Raw genomic sequence first — 16,172 nt, forward strand, 5'->3', positions numbered from 1 at the left:
GCTCAAACTTTTGCCATGGCATTAAAACTGGTACACCGTTGTCTCTTGCTAAATCAAAATGATGGTGCCGTGGGTATAAACTTACAGATTAAGGCCGGTAATATTATAATGAGATCCCTTTGCCACATCACCAAGGGAGCAAATTCAGACACGCTTGTTTTCTCAAACATTTGCAGAAAAAGGCTTATCGAAAACAAAGTTACTGGTTTAACGTTTTTCTCGTTTCCTTGGTTGGTAGATGCACCAGGGACCAGATTATAGCACTTAAAACCTGGAAAAGTCAGATTTTCATGAGATGTCACCTTTAAATATTTGAAACAATATTTTCTGGTGTGCCCAATAACAAAGATAACATGTCAGCAGCGTCATACATCAACAGTCACAGAAGCTCACAACAAACAGAATAAAGTCGTAATTTATTTTTGGACCAAAATCTTTCTGACTGACCCTCTGATGTCACATGGACTATACTTTGATGATGTTTTTATTACCTTTCTGGACATGGACAGTATACCGTACACAGCTTCAATGGAGGGACTGAGAGCTCTCTGACTAAATCTAAAATATCTTAAACTGTGTTCCGAAGATAAATGGAGGCCTTACTGGTTTGGAACGTCATGAGGGTGAGTCATTAATGAGATAATTTTCTGTAAAGTTGCTTTACAATGATTTGTATAGTAAAAAGTGATATACAAATAAACTTCAATTGAATTTGAAAGTGTCTGCATGATTGTGACCCAGTATGAGCTCAGTTTCAGTATCCAGTGTCGGACCAGTGCCTGTTAAGTGTACCATTTAGGTTGGTGTGATTGTGACCCAATGCCGATGTTGTTGGCACAGTTTCAGTACCCAGACTTGGGACAGACCTGCCTAAGTGTACCATTTTAGTAGACATGATTGTGGCCAAATGCCGGTGGTTTCAGCTCAATTTCAGTGCCCAGACTCAGGCCAGTAATGGCTAAGTGTTTCATTTCTCAACATTGAGACTGTGGCCCAATGCGGACCGGGGTGTTTAGACGGGGACTTAGTTTTAGTACCCAGACTCAGGCCAGTACTGGCTAAGCGTTTCAATTCTTGATTGTGATCAAGACATGATTGTGGCCCAATGCTGGCAGTTTTGGTAGCTGGACTCAGGGGAGTGTATTTGGGATAATTTTGGGGCATCATTCATCCCGTGTCCATGCTGAGTCTGGCAATCACAGCCGGGCCAAGTTATTTTTTTAGGCCTGCCAGATCTGGGCCATTATCAGGCTAAACCATTTTGGCTACCTGGTAAGCTGTAAAACTTAGAAGAAAACTTTCATTTTTTGTATGAACTGGAAAAATGCCCAAGCATCCACATAGTCTACAGTAGAACATGGCACTATGGTCATGGGGTCAAATCCAAGGGAATGCATGAACTCATAAAGTACTGCAATGTGTGTTGCTTCATATAACATCCCCCTCAAGTCTGCAGAATAATAATGGCAAGGACATGTTCTGTATTGTTTTATGGTGTCACCTTTTACCTATTTATTTATTATTCTCAGGTAGGTAAGGAAAGTCGACTCTGGACAAAACTGCATTTCAAAAATACTTACAACTTGCTCAGCAGACTTCCCTGTGGTCAGTTCTTGCTTACGGCTCTTAAATCACTACTCTAGTAGACAATAACTTGTTAATCATAAAATACAAGTTTTATTAAAGTTAACAAAAGTTATATCAAAGTACAATAGTAAAGTTACAAAATCAAGGTATAATCAGCTGGTTTCAGGCGTCGAGGGATACTGCGCTTGTTCAGTATCCGTCTGTCGAGTCGCTCTCTCAGTCTTTTATACGGAGACGGTCCACCGTGGCTGCCAAGCTTTCTCCTGCTGTCGTCACCTGGAGTGCTGCCAACTCCTCCGTTAAGGCTTTCATTTCCTTGCGTTGCATTGCTTTCCAGTACCTTCGAGCCCTTTTTCTCCCCTTTTTCCTCTTTATCGTCTGTAAAATACACCTTAACTACTATATTGTCCATTTATAATCAAAACTACTTCTAATACATAAGTGTTTCTACTCTAATACATTCCTTACATTCATTTCATGCATATACGCAGTTGTCGTAATGTTAGTGAAGTTACACAATACATTTTCCATATCATTAATCACTGGGTTACATATTTGGAATTAAGCATAAGCATTATTACTACCTGGGTTACAGTATATCAGTCTATAGCACATTAAGCATTAATCAAGACAGTATAATTGCAAAATCATCACATCCATTAACAGTATATTTCCCAATATTGAATAACTGGTTACATTCTCATATGACTATGGATGTTTAGTATGGGAACCCTCGATTTCACTTCAGCCTCTTGCTGCATTTTAAGTCCTTGTCATATGGAACATTTTGGATGAAAGGTTTGGATGATAAGCCTTTTACTTATCATGGAATAAACCATCCAACTTCCAATTTGATTAATTATCTCTGGTTTGTACTCAGAATATCAGTACATGTTTAACATGAGGTGCAAAATATGGGGTTTTCAGCTGATGAATAATGTAAACGAAACAGTGCAAAAATGACAAGTAAGCGGTTCATAGAAGGAAGATCCTTTTGGTTTCTACGTAGTCTGTATGATGTACATTGAGGAGTCTGGGGTAACACATCATACAACCACAGCCGTGGAAAATCAACCACGCCGACGATACTCAATTAGAAAATGCGACATACCTCCAACACTGAGGTCTGGAGTGTCTGAGTGGCAGCCGATAGGAACTGAAAACATACTTTTCCGACTTTTTATTTTTAGATTCTTTCATTGATATTTCCCATTTTACCATTACGTAATTGGTTGGAGGACCTTATTCATGACAAAAAATAAAATAAAATAAAATAAAAACCTAGCTAAATGAAGTGGCCTTCAGGTGGCCTTTCTCTGTTCTAACATACAGTAGATGTAGTATCATCTCAAGTGACCTAACAGAAAAAATGAATTCTCCCTTCTTGAAGGTGTACCTGTCTCACACCACTCATCACTTTTGAGTCTGTCTTCCTCTCATTCTCTTTGTCATTCTCTCTCTTTCTCTGTGCGCAGGGCAAAACTGATGAAGTGATAAAACCTCAAACGCCGGTTGCATCTTCTGACGAGCAACAGCACAACTCAATTTTTCTGCAGTCATTCAAAAAGTCCTTCTTTATAAAAAATTAACTGACCCCGCTATTGTTGAGTTAATAACTTAGTACTCAGAAGCTAGATTGTTAACTGTATTTACTGAATGGACTAGGGCTGTGCGATATGAAAAAAAAAAAAAAACTTTCGCAATTTCTTTGATCAATTTTGCGATTGTGACACACACCGATATGCTTTTACAGTCATAAATGCATTCAGGATTCATTTGAAAGAAAACCAATTAGAGCTTTAACAAAATGTTGTAACGTATCAAGAACAGTAGAACAGACATAAGTCAAAATTATCACTATAGTAAAGATGTAACGAAATGTATAGACTTAAGGCAAAAAAACTAAACAAAAAATCCTGTGCACAGGGACTTTTTTTTCTTTTTTGCCATGCATTGTTCATAGAGCTCATTAATTGTAGCAGTGCCTCAGGTGTTTGCAGTATTTGTATGCGGTCAGCAGCGAGAGCGCATACAGTAAATATAACGCGAAAGCACATTAAAATAATGCACGAGTGCGAATCTCTCTGTTTCGCACACAGATTTCCTTTGCTCTGTCACAAAACCAGACGTACTTGCTCAGATACACGCTGCTCTGCGCGGAGAGAGTGTGCACACTTAAAACGTGTCTCCTCTCACTTAAACTGTGTCTTGTGCACTCACAACTCATGTGTTTGATATTAATTATTTTCGCATGTTTTTATTTCTAGCCTTTTACCGCATGCAGTGTGAATGCGCATCACAGACAGTGTGTGAACCTGGAGTCAGGCGTATGCCCAGTCTGTTCTGTTCTCGCGCTAGGCGCAATGCATTCTGATTGGATCGGATAGCATACTACGGGAGGTCAGGGCCGCGGAAAATCGTGCTATAAAGCGATTTAGAAATCGCACACGCTCAAATCGTGATTTTATAATGATTTCTTTTAATCGCACAGCCCTAGAATGGACTGGAAATGAACAGAAAATAATTGGCGGCTTACCTGCAATACCACCGCGGACCACAGGTTGAAAACCACTGATCTACATCATCTTTTTTTTGCTCCATGTGGGATTCTGAAGAACTACTAGTGAATGTGTTTCAGCCTACTTTTGTTAGTTTTTCCACCAACTGCATCTAAGAGAAAAGCTAAAAAAAAAATGCCAAGGTTAATTACTCTTGTACTAAATGCCACAAGCTTTAATCAATGAAACAAAAAAAAAAAAACTTCTGATCTCCTTGCTATCAGACTGCATAAAAGTGTTGTGTGGACTGTGTATTGCACATCATTGCATGTAGAAGCTGAAAAATAAATTAACATAGTAAGTGGGTATAAGATCAAAATCTACTAAATATGGTGCAAGGCTATTTCCTTTTTGGCTCGGACGTTTATCTCCAGGTGTCAGGCACGAGCATGGGAGCTAAAATGGCCCCAAGTTTTGCATCCCTATACTGCGGATTCCTTCAAAAGGAAATCATCCTGAATCAACAATGCAACCCACACCTATCCTCTATTTCCAACGGGAGGAGGTACATAGATGATATTTTTTTCATTTGGACTGGTTCTGAGACTCAGTTAAAACAGTTCCATGAGTTTATCAATGCTAACAGCTGCCATTTGAAATTTACAATGGAATATGACAAGCACAGGATGAACTTTTTAGATATCCTTGTTTACAGAGACTTGAATAGACTGGGATCCAACCTGTACCGAAAAAGCACTGACAGAAATTCTATTCTTCATCGCTTCAGTCGCATTCGCCGGATCTGTAGTTCTGATAGTGATTTTAAAGCCCAGGCAGCTGATTTAGAAAAACGTTTCCAACAGAGACAATACAAACATGATTGGATTACCAAAGCACGTAATCGCTTTAAAAATATATCGCACACTGATTGTCTCCGCAAAATCAGATCCAGAACTTCTGAGTCTAGAGTTAACTGCATTGTCCAATACTCGCCTCTTGGCAGAGATTTCGAATCCATCATTAAAAAACATTGGCACATTATTGACTCTGATCCAGCACTTAAATGCTTCACTACATCACCCCGCATTGTGTACAAGAGAGCACCTAATCTCAAAAACATGTTCGTGAGAGTGCATCTTCCACCATTGACTCCACCACATTTTTTGCAGTCTATTCCCTTTGGGAATTACAGATGTGGTAATTGCCCTCAATGCAACTTCACAAATAAAACTACCACCTTCAATCACCCATGCACTGGAAAACTCTATGACATCAAAGGTGTGATCACCTGTAACACAAAGAATGTCAAGCCATGCGGCTTGGCCTATGTTGGTAAAACGACCAGGCCTCTGAAAACAGGAATTTCAGAACACCGATCAAATATTCGCAACCATGACATCAAAAGTCCAGTAGCGGTGCATTTTTCACAGACCTCTCATAGCGTTTCCTCTCTCAGATATTGCGGCATTGAACTTGTGAAACAGCCCTCCCGCGGAGGAGATGTTAATTGTCTGCTACTCAAAAGAGAAGCATTCTGGATCTATACCCTGGACACTTTAACCCCAAAAGGGTTGAATGAAGACTTTGACCTGAGGCCATTTCTGTAAATAACTATTGTAATTTTGTTAATATTGTAAATGTTGTGTTATTGTTCTGCTGACTTGGCATATGTAACACACTTTTGTGGTACCAATTATGTATTTACATTCTTGCTCATCTATCGTGACTGCCTACAGTGGTAGAGACATTTTTTTTTTTTTTTTTCTAGGCTATGCTTCAAGCACTGCAAGCCTTCTCTTAGCCACTTAATATATCTTATATATGTTTTGTATTACAAATGTCGGTTTATATATATATATATTTATTTATCTGTTTTCCTGATGTAATTGCAATTTAACTTGATTGGTCATGTTATTTAATCATGGATGTATGTGATCATGTGATCATACATGGCTGTATATATGGAGGTGTGTCTCCCCACTTGTTTTCATGTCTGATGAAGGGCTTGGACCCGAAACATTACACGTGGTGAGCAATCATTAAAATTTCTAAGGAGCATTTTCTGGTGTGCAGACTCATTGTTTACCATTATCAGGCTAAACCATTTTGGCTACCTGGTAAGCTGTAAAACTTAGAAGAAAACTTTCATTTTTTGTATGAACTGGAAAAATGGCCAAGCATCCACATAGTCTACAGTAGAACATGGCACTATGGTCATGGGGTCAAATCCAAGGGAATGCATGAACTTATAAAGTACTGCAATGTGTGTTGCTTCATATAACATCCCGCTCAAGTCTGCCGAATAATAATGGCAAGGACATGTTCTGTATATTTCCCAATATTGAATAACTGGTTACATTCTCATATGAGTATGGATGTTTAGTATGGGAACCCTGGATTTCACTTCAGCCTCTTGCTGCATTTTAAGTCCTTGTCATTTGGAAAATTTTGGATGAAAGGTTTGGATGATAAGCCTTTTACTTATCATGGAATAAACCATCCAACTTCCAGTTTGATTAATTATCTCTGGTTAGTACTCAGAATATCAGTACATGTTTAACATGAGGTGCAAAATATGGGGTTTTCAGCTGATGAATAATGTAAATGAAAAATGACAAAAATGACAAGTAAGTGGTTCATAGAAGGAAGATCCTTTTTGGTTTCTACGTAGTCTGTATGATGTACATTGAGGAGTCTGGGGTAACACATCATACAACCACAGCCGTGGAAAATCAACCACGCCGACGATACTCTACTGGAAAATGCGACATACCTCCAACACTGAGGTCTGGAGTGTCTGAGTGGCAGCCGATAGGAACTGAAAACATACTTTTCCGACTTTTTATTTTTAGATTATTTCATTGATATTTCCCATTTTACCATTACGTAATTGGTTGGAGGACCTTAATCATGACAAAAAATAAAATAAAATAAAAACCTAGCTAAATGAAGTGGCCTGCAGGTGGCCTTTCTCTGTTCTAACTTACAGTAGATGTAGTATCACCTCAAGTGACCTAACAGAAAAATTTAATTCTCTATTCTTGAAAGTGTACCTGTCTCACACCACTCATCACTTTTGAGTCTGTCTTCCTCTCATTCTCTTTGTCATTCTCTCTCTTTCTCTGTGCGCAGGGCAAAACTGATGAAGTGTTAAAACCTCAAACGCCGGTTGCATCTTCTGACGAGCAACAGCACAACTCAATTTTTCTGCAGTCATTCAAAAAGTCCTTCTTTAAATACATCCTCTTTTTTTTTTTTTTTTTTTTTCTTAGCTCCACGTGGGATTCTGAAGAATTACTGAATGTGTTTCAGCCTACTTTTGTTAGTTTTTCCACCAACTCCATCTAAGAGAAAAGCTACAAAAATGTCAAGGTTAATTACTCTTGTACTAAATGCCACAAGCTTTAATCAATGAAACAAAACAACAAACTTCTGATCTCCTTGCTATCAGACTGCATAAAAGTGTTGTGTGGACTGTGTATTGCACATCATTGCATGTAGAAGCTGAAAAATAAATTAGCATAGTAAGTGGGTATAAGATCAAAATCTACTAAATTTGGTGCAAGGTTATTATTTGAAACCCTAGGATAAGAGGATAAGAAGAAAAACGCTACTTCCTTCTCAAATGGGAGACATTCATGCATGAGCATCATTGTAGTGGGCCCATGAGTCCTGAACCCCTTACTTGATCACCAAAAAGATTCCAAACCACAAAACCACCAACAGCCCCGCCTAGTGGCATCCCCGGGATTCCAGGCGAGAAGATGCGTGGTGGGCTCCATAGCAGTATCATGGTGCATTGTTTTAAAGGAAACTTCGGCTGTAAGCCACATAGATCACACCTTCATTACTGCTCGCTTGCTCGCTCTCACACATAACTATAAATACCCCCATTCACTCAAACACATGCATTCAGAAGATTGCTAGGACACGAGAACAGTCGGGTGTCGCAAGACGTCTTAAAAAGTGAACTTCAGCTTTTAAAAGACAGGAATACATTTCAGTAAAGAACCTTCAACTTTAAAGGATGATTGCGCAAAACATGACAATCTTTTTCTGGGGAGTATGTTTGCTGACTTCAGGATGGGCAACATACAGCGAGGCCAGCGTCCCTGAGAACCTGGACAAGAGCATTGATGAGCTTAAAGCATACTATGTAAGTAGACCAGTTCAGATTTCAAAGATTTGTCACATCACAGAGAGGGAGTGAAAAAAAAGAGTCCAAAAAGTTAACTGATAGGCATTGGTGATGTGTACTGTTTCAGGATAAGGCCTGTAAGATACCTAAAGACACAAACCATTCCAGATCTTTTTTTTTTTAAGCTGGCTTTACAAATTAGTCAACTTTTACTGGAGTTGGATGTTTGAGAGGTAGCATAATACAAAACAGGAAGTATAGTCTACCATCCATGCAGTCTGAAACTGGCCTTTCTTCTATAATTGAACGTGTCTGATCTGTAGGCTGAGTTTCAGATGTATCGCGCTGATGATAATAATAAAAAACACATTCATCAGATTAAGTGAGAAAAGAGTCCATAATGACGTGTAAATTCTAAAATAGTAGCTGATGTAAACAATGACCCTTTCATTTCTTCCAGATAAAAGATGATCATGAGATACACAATGCACATCCTGTCTTCCTACGGGTCCTGAAAGACTTAAAGGTGAATCTCGAGGTAATTAACCTTCTTAAAAATAACCTCCTTTGCACGATGGCTTGGCATTTGCAATATTTTTTGGTCTAAAATACCAGTCTAGTCATTCTAAACCAAAAGTCATATTGTTTTGATACACCCTATATGGCATATCCTGTGCTGAATCCCCTTTTTCTTTTTCCTTTTTTGCAGGAACCTGAGCAGAATCTTTTGATGAGCATCATAATGGACACATACAGTAGGATATTCACTCGCATGGAGAATGATAGTCTGGATGAAGCTACAAAGGAAAGAATTGCACACGTTCAAGAGCATTTGAAAAAACTGAGAGAAAACTACTTCCCAGGCAAAAGTGCAGAGCTCAAGACATATGCAGAAACCCTATGGGCGATCAAGGTGAGACAACAGTTTCATGCTCTCTATCTCTCTCTCTATCCAAGAAAAAACAAGAAAATGGGCATACAATTAACAGATATTAAAAATGGCAGGAATATTTGCATCATCTTGCCCTTGAACTTTAATCAGTCACATTTGATACAGTTCTTTAGAAAGCACACCATATGCTAGATATGAAAACAAATAAATGCACAATATAGATAGAACATTCTCTTTTTACTGTGAAGATAAATGAGCTGTGCCCTTGTATAGACATATCACTGATGAAATGTTTTACAATTGCAGGAAGATGACCCAGTCATCCAGCGCAAAGCTTTGTTTGAGCTGAAGCGTGTCTACAGAGAAGCAACACTGTTGAAAAACCTGAAGAACAAAGAGCGCAGGAGACGACAAGCCAAAAACACCAAAAATCTAAAGTCTTAATAGATCTTGATCAACATTTAAGAAATGTGGGAAATCAGTGTTATTTATTCTATTTATGAAGTTTATGTTGTACACGTATTTAATTGTTTTTAACTGACATTATTTATTTGTCCTTATTTATTTGAAAAAGCACTGTGAACCACTTGCTAGTAACATGGCAAATTTTGTAAGGTCTATGACTGAATAAAATAATTTTTAAGAATGGTTGAGCTAATTTAAGTTATTATGATATGACAGTCTATTGTTATACTTTTATGCAATGACATTTTTCTATTCAGAGAATATGATACAGAAATGCTTCACATTTCCCCCAGCTTTTAAAACTCTTTGTCATGGTTTCATTAGCATACATTTGGCTTAGTCCACACACTGAAAGCATCATCACATTTCAAGATACAAATCATGTTTGAACAAAAAAACAAATAGAGAGCCCTGAGAAAATGTCGATTACAGTTGCCAAAAAACAAGATGGATACTTATGTCACCCTTAAAAGTGTATCAGTGTCAATGTATTAGATAACAAACATCAAACCAAGTGGCATTTCTTAAGTACACACACACACACACACACACACACACACACACACACACACACAGAAACACACACATGGTATGCTATCTATTTTAAATGTGTCTGAAAACTTCTCAGGACCTCTATAAATATACCAAACTAGGTGGTTATGTTAATAGAGCAAATTCTATCACTTTGCTATTTAATTTCTTCTTAAAAGACTGGCAAATGACCCAGCTGTGAAATTTAAAGCTGCTTATACAATCATATACAGTCCTTATGGGAAGCCCAGACAAAAGGAAAAATGTAATTGAACAGGTTTGGCGTTATCTGGCCATGTAAGGAAGCCTGTCACAACACAATGTAATAATAACAAATGAGCTCATATAAGGTTTCAATTTGACTTCCTTAAAAAAAGTGAAGTTGGAAATGTATACTTCTCGTCTGACTGCCAGGAAAAAAGTGGCCCTATCATGTCCAAGAGGGTGGAGAATATTTCTACTAACACGGTTCAAGCTAACAATTAGCATGCAAAAACTAATTCATGCTGGTTTATACTATAGTTTGTTCTGATATGGTGCTGATCTAACTGCAATTCATTGGCAATCAAGTGAAGCTGGTCGACCAGCATGGACTTTTTTTGTAAAAGCTGGCTGATCAGTCTTCTTATGCCCATTGAGGACACCAGCATCACATACAGGGAGCCAGAATGATGATGCAAGTGCTATTTCTCAGCAAAGTCATTTTAACTGCTGATGATGCATTAACCACAAACCAGAAAATAGAGAAAGAGTACATGATAACATGCTCATACTCACCCTTAAACAGCCCACGCACTTTCCTGCCGGCAACAGGATTTGCAATGATTCTTGGAGCTATAACAAAACTTACGGATCTAAAAATGATATATATTTTTTCCCCTTTTGCTTTAAGAGTCATGAAACTACCCATTTCAACACATGCCAGCTCTCACCACAGTTTCGAAAAAGCTGCAGAGCTGTCTGCGGTCCAGCCAGCTTTACTTTGCTTTAATGGGGTTAACAGTAGCAAAGGTTCTCACAGATTCGCAAAGCAACATATACTACTATACGACTACATATAATGTCATTTCCATTACTTGAATCTAGTGGTTCAATAAATACTGGCACATTTGCATGTGTATTCTTAAAGAAGCATGAAGCGGTACAAAGCAGTCTGAAGAGTGTTGCAGCACTAATGACAGACTTTTAATTTAAAGACAAAGCCATGGCTTGTTTTCTAAACCAATGTTTAATAAAAAATAAACAATTAATTTAATGCTGTACAGAAAACATATTGAACGGTGACTTAAAACGCAGAGGTACATACAAAGATTTGTGAATAGAATATGCTGTTTTTGTGATGTTGATTAAAAATCGAAGTCTTCTGACCTGTTAATACGCTCATATACACCTAGAACAGATCATTGTAATGCAATAGCAGAGCCATAATTTTGTGGGCATCGGACCAACATGGGAAAGAAAAGATGTACAAGGAAGTCATCATGTCTACACAGAGCAATTCTGTTTTGAATGTACACTGGAAAGCAAACATTCCAAAGCCATTTTTGTTGTTTCAGGAAGTAGAGTCAGAAGTAGAGCCTAACTTTCATTTACTGCTACCGGTGTCCCAAAGAATAATTGATTTTTATGTGCTTTTGACCTGATGCGTCCACTGTAGACTGGGTGTAAACATAAACCTAGAAACCTACCTTTATGGCATGCTGCATAGAAATTAAATGTTGCACAGAAATTATAGAAAGTCTGTCGCTGTATAGCACTGTGAAGATGCTATATAACACCTTTTAGCACCATGCAAGCAAACATGTGCAACACTTGCTTCTGAATATCAGTTTAATGGCTGCAGGGTAATGTGATAGAAATTATATACACATTTACCCCAAAGCAATACCAATGAGTTATCCTGCAGTTTTGTCCAATCAAATGCTAGAATGAGAACGTCCCGCCCTATAATACCGTTTGCATCTAGCAAGTAGCAAATCATGGTCGATGGGATGTTACTAAAGTTAGGGTGCCTTGTATTATAATATATGTATATGGCCCAACATATAGGTGAGATTTCTTTCATTTTTAAGCAGCTCAAACTGCTTCCTGTTTACACTGACATTCATTTCAAAGAAGCAGTGTAAAGGGCTGATGAAGTGTGGATAAGAAAAAAGCATTATGACTCTGGAAATCCCCCCTTACCCCTCCCCAACCCTATTCCCCATTTGTCTCTTTTCATTTAATGCTGAGCACACGACAGCAGAAGCTGGAAATTCCTTGGGTCTGGGGATTGCACAGGTGCACATCTTAAAGTGTGTTGCTGTTTGGAAATGTACGTGGAAGGGTCAACAGACACATAATCAAAGGTTTAGATGGAATTTGCTGATTAAAATGAGGACATTTGACTTAAAGAGGAGAATAATAGTTCAGTTTGTCCACTAACATGTGCATCATTGTAGAATTGTTGGCATTTTTCTGAAACATCCTTATCATTTCCACTCAATAGAATATGCGGTGGAAATGTCGCTGGTGATGTTTTTATTTTTTAACATTTGTTTTATAAAATCCCCTCGTCTTTGTCTTGCTAAGACACTTGAATTGAACTTATTTACAATAAAAATATTCACACGTGATTTGTGCCTTGATTTTTCATTGCATTTTTATAAATCATATCTCATACTTAATCTAAAGCATTTTAATAACACTATATGATAGTACACTAACTTTTGATACAAAACTGGCAAAACTAGTTGTGAAATGGCATTACTGAGGGAAGTCTTAAATTGTTATGACATCCAATAAACATTGAAATGGTTCGTGATTATTATTATGATCACTATAAGTTCTGTAAAACATATGATGAATTTCATATGTTGAAAGCAGGTTTGGAGCAAGGGTAAAGCATTATATTGAAAATCGAAACATAAAAGGCATTATACTATATAAAAGCAAATTAAGGCATAATAAAGAAAAGATTTTCTGCCAGATTTAACTGAATAAGGAGAATAAAGAGTGTACATCTCTTTAAATAAAATCCACTCCTGGTTAATAAAAGGCCTTAAAGTTATAACGTGACAAAGTAATATAGATTTGACGCTACTGACCTAAAAAAAAAAAAAAAAAAAAAGAATGAGATGAGATGAGATCAGATGAGATAAGATAAGATTGCAAAGTGGCCTAGATTTCAAATCCCCTCAGTTTCCATTATTGACCCTTATCGGGTTAAAACAAGTTTCCATTTGACCAATCCGTCTTGCTTTAGAGTCATTATTATGCAAATACAACATTTCATGCCTTCTTACTGTCTTTAGTAATTCATTATGCCTTATGTTGTCCTTAATTAACTTTCCTTGACCAAGACTGTGGTTTGCGTAGATATTTAGAATCTGGGACATCCTCGAGTCGCATAAATGTCATGACCTCATTATAGAGTTGAAATGCAATTTTGTGGTGACTTTTTTTTAAAATTTAAGCTCCTTTAAGTAGCATGAAGCAGCCAGAAAACTTTGCCTTCTGCAGTGTCAATCTGAGCCAAGACACAATCCCCACTGGATACACTAGCCAACGTGGATTTTATTACGCTTCAGGAGTCTGACATCATCACCTGTCTTGATCTCAACTGGAAAGTCAGAATCAAAGAGAAGGGACTTCTGCTGACGTCACCAGGAAACTAGAATAAATACAAAGGTGAGGAGCAGAGCGAAGGCAAACGGAAGAACGGAATTAGGCAGGTGCATCAGCTGGACCTGGATTCACGTACATTCATTTAGTCACTTTGCAGCTGAATATGGCCAGTGCTTTGCTGTATTATTTTCTGATCCTGATTTTCGGCATTCCCATGCACGAATGCACGGCGGTACTCCGAGATGGCAAGTGTGTCATCGAGGATCCCTGTTTTGACCTGAGCATGATGGCTAAGTCAGCCAAGCATGTCAGCAAAGATGTGGTGAGTATTCTGATCCTACTATTAGCTTAGTGCTAGAACCAAAAAGGCCCATTATTCACATGCAAATAACTGCATGCATTTATTATAAAACTAATCCGTACAAAATGAGGGTGATATGCCTGTGGGAATCTAATGTGCTACAACAAAGGGCTGCAACTAGAACTAAAAGTCAGGTGTTCATGTGCAGAATCAGTTTACTAGTAAGGTTTTTGGAAAATGCCTTGGAGACTTTGAATATTTCAATTGGTGACCATTTGAATGATCCTCTCAGACACCTGAGGATGGTGAGAAGATACTCCTGAGGCACAACTCCTTTGACAAAATTCGGAAAAAGGTAAGATGCTTTGTCTGAATTCATATTATGAGCTATCGCATTATCACATATCATATGTTATTCGTTGGCAAATTAAATTTTATTGGGGGTCCTGTTATGAGGCAGGGCTCAATGAGGTCCCATATGATAAAACCAGCTAATTGGGCATGGGGCCAACCCATAAAAGAAGCCCAACCCATAAAAATATTGACTTGGCCCCTATGAATTTTAGCAACAATCTTAATACACCTATGAAAAACTGATTTCTGTGTCGTGTTTTACATATTTCAGACTTTTACATATTTCACTCTCAGAAAATGATTTTACTACTCAAGCCATGTGCATGTACGCATGTCTTAACAGTACAGAAATATGATCAAGATGCACCTCTGGAAAGTTTTTGTTGACACACTATCATGCCATCTACATTTCTGGTGGCATCGGGTTTCGCGAGTGTACTCTGAACTGAACTGTATCATTTTCATCCATCAGAAAAATCTTCACAGCTGTGTCCTGCAGAAAATCATTGACCTATTTCAAGATGTTCTCGATAAGACGAATGGGACCTATGTACAAGAAAATGGAGAAATAAACCACCACATTGAGCTTGTACACATTATGGAACAGCTCAGAAACTGTGTTTATAAGGTCAGCGCATTCCATTTTCAAAACAAATATCATAAACTTGTCATGTTACATGTCTAGGTTTAACTAGACAAGCACTAACCAAAACCAGATCATCCTGGTCTTTTTAGCAGTGTGCTACCTGGTTTGTTAACAATATAGCAACATTTTTACTTAAATATTTAGTTTTTAAACTAAAGGCCATTACTTAAGCGTAGGTTGTTTCCTCAGACTGACTAATTTCTTTACTACCAATTCTTTGTTTCAGAAAAAAGATAGATGTAAAAAGCTATATAGGATGTCTGACATAACCACAACTTCCTCTCCAGTGGTAAATATTCTTGTACTTATTTGCAGTATACATTAAATATGAATAAATAATATAAACTATTACTCAGAAGCAACTAAACCTAAAATGTTTTGAACTATCTTCAAAAATACATGTACTTTTATCTAGATTTCGGAGAAAAAAATGAACCCAAATCAGCTTGCGGATTTACAGCTCCAAAAACTGAAGTCTGCCAGTGAGAGGGTAAGAATGGATTTCGAACTATCGAAAAACGGATAAATCCAGTTTCTGTATGTTTCTTATTAACTCTTCATCTTCATTGGTCTTACAGGTCAGCGATGTGCATATCCAGGAGAAGGTCATGGACGAGCTGAAAACCCTCCATCTCTACATGCAGGGAAAAGGCTTCCGGAAAAATACGAACGACTAAAGAGAAGCATGATGTTTTATGAATTCTGGCCAGCAATGTGTTATGTCACATCTCTGTCTGATCACTTTAAGATGTGTCAGTTTAAGCAGGGACAGAATACCAAGCTATCTCTTATAAATGAGACCAAACTTATTTTCCAGTTTCTAATAAGGTATTTTAGACATTAATTATTTAGTGCAAATGTCTTTTTTGCTTTTTATGTAATGAGTATTTAAACAGTATATGCATATTGCTTACCTACTTTCGGTGAAAGATTATGTGTACTGCAGTAAACGCAGGTGAGAAAATAGACAAGATATAGATAATTTTGTCAGTGAAAACACAAAATACATGTTTTTCTTAGATTTTTTTCTTTTTTATTGCATAAATTTGTCTGCTCAGTAAAACATTTTATATCTGGCTCTGTATGTTTGCTTAAGTGTCCAGAAAAGATTCAGTTTGAGTGCTATCCACAGCATTGTGAGATATTATTGGTAA

The 16,172-nt window shown here is 37.6% G+C and overlaps 2 protein-coding genes across 3 annotated transcripts; both read left to right on the forward strand.

Annotated features, from left to right (window-relative positions):
- Positions 1 to 7,965: 7,965 nt before the first annotated feature.
- LOC127970345 (interferon gamma 1) lies at positions 7,966 to 9,771 on the forward strand. Of its 2 annotated transcripts, none has more exons than XM_052572882.1 (4): positions 7,966 to 8,241; positions 8,684 to 8,749; positions 8,933 to 9,136; positions 9,422 to 9,771. In XM_052572882.1, exons 1-4 carry the CDS (start codon positions 8,113 to 8,115, stop codon positions 9,557 to 9,559), a joined length of 537 nt encoding a protein of 178 aa, XP_052428842.1. In that variant the 5' UTR covers positions 7,966 to 8,112; the 3' UTR covers positions 9,560 to 9,771. The 2 variants fall into 2 exon arrangements, with proteins under 2 accessions (XP_052428842.1, XP_052428835.1); XM_052572875.1 differs by having other exon boundaries at positions 7,974 to 8,241; positions 8,684 to 8,761; positions 9,422 to 9,768.
- A 3,804-nt stretch (positions 9,772 to 13,575) lies between these two features.
- LOC127970354 (uncharacterized) lies at positions 13,576 to 15,828 on the forward strand. The gene is made up of 6 exons (XM_052572896.1): positions 13,576 to 14,039; positions 14,311 to 14,373; positions 14,845 to 15,000; positions 15,245 to 15,307; positions 15,434 to 15,508; positions 15,597 to 15,828. Exons 1-6 carry the CDS (start codon positions 13,881 to 13,883, stop codon positions 15,693 to 15,695), a joined length of 615 nt encoding a protein of 204 aa, XP_052428856.1. The 5' UTR covers positions 13,576 to 13,880; the 3' UTR covers positions 15,696 to 15,828.
- Positions 15,829 to 16,172: the final 344 nt, after the last annotated feature.

The sequence above is a fragment of the Carassius gibelio genome, chromosome A4 (assembly GCF_023724105.1).
Source record: "Carassius gibelio isolate Cgi1373 ecotype wild population from Czech Republic chromosome A4, carGib1.2-hapl.c, whole genome shotgun sequence".
Lineage (NCBI taxonomy): Eukaryota > Metazoa > Chordata > Actinopteri > Cypriniformes > Cyprinidae > Carassius > Carassius gibelio.

Bases quoted from the DNA above. Each gene is read 5' to 3' on its own strand.
- LOC127970345 (XM_052572875.1), top strand. From the start codon at position 8,113: ATGATTGCGCAAAACATGACAATCTTTTTCTGGGGAGTATGTTTGCTG. The intron at 8,762-8,932 runs GTAATTAACCTT...CCTTTTTTGCAG, and splicing joins ACTTAAAGGTGAATCTCGAG to GAACCTGAGCAGAATCTTTT. The intron at 9,137-9,421 runs GTGAGACAACAG...TTACAATTGCAG, and splicing joins AAACCCTATGGGCGATCAAG to GAAGATGACCCAGTCATCCA.
- LOC127970354 (XM_052572896.1), top strand. From the start codon at position 13,881: ATGGCCAGTGCTTTGCTGTATTATTTTCTGATCCTGATTTTCGGCATT. The intron at 14,374-14,844 runs GTAAGATGCTTT...TTCATCCATCAG, and splicing joins TTGACAAAATTCGGAAAAAG to AAAAATCTTCACAGCTGTGT. The intron at 15,509-15,596 runs GTAAGAATGGAT...TTGGTCTTACAG, and splicing joins TGAAGTCTGCCAGTGAGAGG to GTCAGCGATGTGCATATCCA.